We start from the raw sequence: 6,000 nt of genomic DNA on the forward strand, positions 1-6,000 counted from the left end.
AGGAAGCTTTCTCAGGATATCCTGTGTCATCTTGTTGCTGGATTAAGAATCCTTCCAGTGACATCTGTGGCAGCCTTCTAGGAAATCCATGTGCTGCCTTATGGGTTGCATTGGTTTTCACCAGTAGTCAGGTCCTCCTTGCTGTGTACATAGAAATATGCTTATAGATGTTAGTTCTGTGTCCCAGCAGTTGATCTGAAATTTCGCAGCCTTGCACCTCATTTATCTCTTCCTGGCAATCTTGGTAATACTCCAGTGTATGGAAGCCTTGAAGTGTTAGTCCATATCCAAAGCACTTTCTACATTTAAAAAGCCTTTGCTTTAGACAGAGGCTGTTATCTGTTACTTTATTTTCAATTTCAGAGGTCAACTGCATTTGTTCCTGACTCAGTAAGTGGATCTGATGTTGTAGATGAATGAGCTCTGTTTTGTTGTACTTTTACTGCCAGGAGATTTTCTCTCCAACTACCTCAGTTGCTCCACTATTACCTTTCCTTTGTCAGTGTGCTAGATGTCATGGTGAAGAAATTTTCAGATTAGTTGGACCTGGCTGCATGGTCATACGTCGATGTAAATTAAATTGACAGAGCAAACACTTGTGACAAATACAGCATCATGTTTTATTCTTGGATATTTCAGTAATACATAATATTTCATAAACTCTAGGCAATAGAATGGCAGAGCCTTAGATGTCTCACCCAGGCAATTTATCTGCCTTGGTTGACATCAGGTTTAGAGGGAAAAGTGAGCTATTACATTTCTGAGTGCTTTGGAGACTTGTGCACTGAAAACTGCATTAGCCTTAAATGATAGGGGAAAATTAAGAAAACCTTTTAGTAGAATTCTAAAATACAGAGGACTAGACAAAATTCTGTATTATGGGCAAATTGTTTCCAATACAGGGATTCTGAATACTGTTCATTGAAATGTTTGTTCTTGCTATTCAAGTCAGATTGTTTAGAAGTTCCACTTCGCCTGTTTGTATAAAAGCATATGCATAAAGCTTAATTATCATCTGTTCTCCTTGGTGACGGCCACTCTCCAGTTGCTTGGTTACAATTTGTTCTTTCCTTTTGCATATTGAAACATTGCTTTTGATTTACAGTCCCCCCTAAAAGTAACTAGTTTGGGTAATATGGCCATTCTTATGCTGTTGTTGCTGGCAATCCTCACCTCATGTGGCTGCACACTGGGATTAAATGTGGAACACATATAGGACATCTCAATGTTAAGTATTGTGCTTCTGCTGGTCAACTGATGCTTTTTGCACAGGGATTGAAAGGGGAAAGAACTCCTGATACCAGTATAACTGGATTGTTCTGGTGTTGAAAACTTGATAGCAAGTACAAAAATAACCATGTTTTTTGGCTGCACCGAGTTTCTCCTGATGAACAGTGCTTTATGTCTTTAGGGAATTTGCAAAAATCCTGCTTGCAATCTAAACATTCTTTCTGTTTTCTTTTACTTTTCTTCCCTCCATTTCAGGAAGGTGAAAAGATAATTCAGGATTTTCTTTGTCAAGTGAAAGCATTGGCCCTGACAGATATGTCAGAAGAAGACATCAAAATGAAGCTGAAACAGCTGAGAGATGATGTGCTGGCAAAGAACAACAGTTTTGTGAATGAAATAATTTCTCGAATGAAAGTTACATCATGATAGGTGTGAGAACAGCATACAGCTCTTGAAGCATATTTTGCATTGAAAGAACTATAATTTTCCTGTCTTGTAGCTTTTATACTTTATGATACTTGTACTGATTTATGTAGGCATTTTTTTTCTTGGATTGTAATTATTTTGTAAAAATTTCTGAGCACATTATGTGCCAGATTCCTGCTTTAGTTGTGACCACTGTACTCTTCTAGAAGTTTTCAATAAAGTGCTCTTTCATATTGAGAGAATTATTGGCAGCACAAACAGAATGCGTAGTATTTTACCAGAAGTGTGCTAGAAAGTGTAACAGTTGAGGTGGCATACAGCTCCCACAGCCTTAAAAAACAGCAGTGCATACACAGAATTTTTGTCCCATGCCATGATTCTTTTTTGTAGGATGCAATTATATTAATTAATTCATTGAAGATTTAGTAAAGCTATGTTAGTGCTCCGTTAGAAAAAAACCCATCTAATCTAAGTGTGCCCAGGTGGCCAAGAAGGCCAATGGCATCCTGGCTTGTGTCAGAAATAGTTTGACCAATGGGACCAGGGCAGCGATTGTACTCAGCACTGGTGAGGCTGCATCTCAAATCCTGCATCCAGTTCTGGGCCCCTCACTACCAGAAGGACATTGAGGTGCTGGAGCATGTCCAGAGAAGGGCAACAGAGCTGGTGAAGGGTCTGGAGCACAAGTCTTATGAGGAACAACTGAGGGAGCTGGAGGTATTTAACCTGGAGAGAAGGAAGCTCATGGGGGAACCTAATTGCTCTCTACAGCTCCCTGAAAGAATGGTGTAGTAAAGGTGGGGACTGGTCTCTTCTCTCAGGTAACAAGCCTGAGAGACTAAAAGAGGCAGCCTCAAGGTACTTAAAAGATGTGTAGACTTAGGGACATGGTTTAGTACGGGGCTTGGCAGTGCTGGGTTAGTGGTTGGACTTGATGACCTTACAAGTCTTTTCCAACCACATATTTCTATGGTTTTCCAGAAATTTTTTGCATGTGTCCTTGCACAGAGCTGAGGAGGGGTGGGATGGATAGGATGTTTTTTTTTGTTTTCTCTGTGGATGGTAATGTTTGAGTCACATATGCTGTGGGCCTGCTCTTTATGCCTGAGTGGTGATAAGTCTTGCATATTTTGGTGGGTTTGTAATGAAAGCAGAGGCTGGAGTGAAGTTACAGTTTAACTGGAACTTCTGAGTTGGTCGTGATTTGTGAGGCCTGTCTACAAGGTAAGAATGCATTGATTTTTATCTAATGTACTTCTCTCATTGAGACAGTTTGAAAGCATGCTGGTACAAGTTTATTTTCTCCTTGAAATTTAGCATTTTAAATTGTAGCTCAAGAGCACTACCTATATTTAAAACTGTCAGTGTTGAAAGACTAATGGGAAAAGGTGTTTATCGCATGAGATGATAGGAATAAAATCATGCTGAAGATGCTGGGCACACTTGCTGTGTTCAGAGATTGCATCAGTGGGTGTGTGCTGAGGACAGCAGTGCTGCTGTTAAAGCTGGGTTGGATTAATATGTTGCAGTGATCTGCATTTAAACATTCCAACAATAGTCGTAGAAGAGGTGTGGTGTTCAACTTACTGTTGGATAATACTTTTTTGAAGTTAGGCTAGAACTGGGACATATTAGATCTACTTCTTAACAGAAGAACTAAAGGCATGTGTGAGAGGTTTGAATGCTGCATAACACCTTTTTGGTCTTAAAATTAAAATTCATTCTACTTAAAAAGACAAAAATAGACTTGCACTTACAAACAGCACAGTTGATGCATGGTCTGGAAAAGTGTGTGAATGGAAAAATCTGTTACATAAAGTAATGAAAAATATAGCTGGGTTTGCAATTTGATTGGTTCAGGCACAAGCTATCCAAAAATACAGCATTATACATAAAATAGACAATGAGAATCAATTTAGAGGATCAAATACTGCAGTGACACACCACAATTTGTGTTGGATCAAATTGCTTTAACTGTTGCTAGAAACGAGCAGTTCTTGTGAGTGACTGGAATGGCTGGTACTTACAGCCTCATCCTGCATGTGCTGAGATCCCTGTGGTCTGATCAGAGATGCCCCTTGCTCAGTGCCCTGTCCCTAACTGTGTGGGACAGGCATAAAAGCGTTACTGGTTACCTCTTCTAGGAATTTCTCTGTTTTCCCCTTGACCCTGTGTGAGCCTTCAGTGTCTACAGCACTCTTAGCCAAGGAGTTGGTTGGAAAAGACCTCTAAGATCATCGAGTCCAAATGTTGGCCCTCACTGAGCTCCCACTTGAAATAGGGACCACTTCTGTGCTTTGAACCTGACTCCCAGTTTTATTCAGTCCCTCTTTTTTGTATTCTTTGTGTCCCCTCTTTCTGCTCTGGACACCGTGCATCAGTTCAGCAGGTGCAGTATGCTGAGGAAAGGCTGCTTTTATTTTTGTATTGCAATTGGAGGCTGATAGAACTGTTTCCAAGTAACCAGATTTGCCCATCTGCGGGTGAGAGCAGTACCTGTGTGTTACTTGTGAGTGATGGGGTACTCTGACTGGACCAGCTCCGTGCAGCACCTTCCCCTCTGTGCTTCAGAAAGGGAGTTGTGTATCTGCAGCAAAAATGATTCAGTTTTTCTTGTGCTCTTCAGCACTCGGAAGAAGGGTAAAAGTTAATGGGATGTTAAAACTAATCTTTTGAACTGTTTTCTCTTCTACACTACACTTCCCCCTCCCTCTGAGTGTACTGCTGCTGCCGGATATAGGCAAGAGGAGATCAGGCAGGGTTAAGTCTCCATATGTCAGTGCTGCTTGCAAACTGGGTTACAGGTAGTGTGATTTCATGTGAGCAGGCGGATGGCTATTTTTGCTAGTTCCAATTTAGCTTTTTGTTCAGAAAAATACCTATGAGACAGGAGCAATTCCAGAACTTGTCTGCTTATTACAGAGCTGTGCCAAGGATTCAGACTATCAAAGCTTCAAAACAAAGTTATGTGGCTATTGAGGAGCAGTGAGGCCACGTACTCTCAGCCTTGAATAAAGATGCAAGTTTCACTTTGTTCATTCACTTGAAAAAGCTTGTCCCTGAATGCTTGCTGCAGGCAAGTGGTGTTTTTAGACTGTGCCATTCCTGTTCATCTAGAAAAGCCTTTATAAAGAAAACTGCATTAGATGGGGTAAAACAAAAGAGGGGGCATGAACAAACACTGAAGGAATTATTTTCCTTTGATTATTTTACCGCCCTTTTAGTGATCAGGAGTTCAAAGTTCAACCAGATTGTGTGCAGGAACACCTGATAGCCAGCCTGATGAGAAAGTGCTGGGTTTACCTCTTGGGTTGTGCAGGTGAGATGGCAGTCAGCAGGCTCCAGTAAGGACTGGGGGACTTGGGGATCAAGCTCACAAATCCAGGGAAAGCAGCCTGCTGGCTCTGGACTTGGCTGTGCCTGTTCTAACTTGCAGCTGTGTATGTTCATCTCAAGTAATAATGCAGTCACTAAATGGCTCTTTGTCTCTTTCCTCCTCTGGAGCTGAGGTGGTTTTGGAATCCGAAATGGCAGGAACCTGAGTCCTTGCCCACTGGCAGGTGCACTGGCGCTGGCTTAAGGAGACTTTAATGCTCAGAGAAAGCTTAGGATACCTGCTGGTGAGAAGTGGGCCCGTTAGTGGCCTGGCTTTGTTAAGTGTAATGACTTTGCAGTAGCTCTTAGTAGATGTAGCTGGTCTGGGTTGATAACCACTCTGTAAGTGACTGGGAGTGCTCATGGTCCAACTTTTCTGGATTTAGGGAAGCCTGTGCAAGAACTCATTGCTGTGCTGGAGGAGATGCTGCCTTTGCAGCTCAGCTGAGGTCTGAGATTGTGTGAGAAGTTTCATCTTGTTTGGTGTGAGATTAGGGTGACAGTTTAAACTGGTTTTAATGGCATTTAATGAGTTTTCAAACACACAACCAGTACATAGGCTGAGCAATTTCTATGGATACAAAAGTGTGACAAATGGCCTTACTATTCTGCAGTGTGGCAGATTTATTTGAAAAATCAAGAAAGAGCAGTTGCTGCTTTGCATCTGAAGTAGTGTGAGGTTGTGCATTGAATGTTTTGCATCTTGCTGACCTGGGAACAAGGCAAACAAGTGGCCTCAGGAGCCTGAAGCCTTAAAAGAGAGTGGAAGAGGTTGCTGTCATTTCTGTGAGATGGCTGCAGATGAAACTTGCCTCTTGATGCTACCTGTTTGCTGAAAAAGCCTTTTTTGCAGTTGTGTCTCAGATATTCCTGTTCCTCTCCCAGCCTTGCAGCTGCCTTTCCCAGCCTGTTGCTTTTACTCTCCCTGCTCCTGCCAGGCTCCTGCACTGTGCCCATACACAGAGGAGC

At 42.0% G+C, this 6,000-nt stretch overlaps 1 protein-coding gene across 1 annotated transcript in view; it reads left to right on the top strand.

The window, feature by feature from the left end:
• Window positions 1-1,898, top strand: part of MSH2 (mutS homolog 2) — a 46,837-nt gene extending 44,939 nt beyond the window's left edge. The window contains exon 16 of the mRNA XM_027696647.1: window positions 1,486-1,898. Within this exon, the coding sequence (XP_027552448.1) occupies window positions 1,486-1,656 (171 nt within the window). The 3' untranslated portion in view covers window positions 1,657-1,898. The remainder of the gene's footprint in view (window positions 1-1,485) is intronic.
• The last annotated feature ends 4,102 nt before the right edge of the window (window positions 1,899-6,000 follow it).

The sequence above is a fragment of the Neopelma chrysocephalum genome, unplaced genomic scaffold (assembly GCF_003984885.1).
Source record: "Neopelma chrysocephalum unplaced genomic scaffold, ASM398488v2 Primary Assembly neopelma1_108, whole genome shotgun sequence".
In the NCBI taxonomy this organism is placed as follows: domain Eukaryota; kingdom Metazoa; phylum Chordata; class Aves; order Passeriformes; family Pipridae; genus Neopelma; species Neopelma chrysocephalum.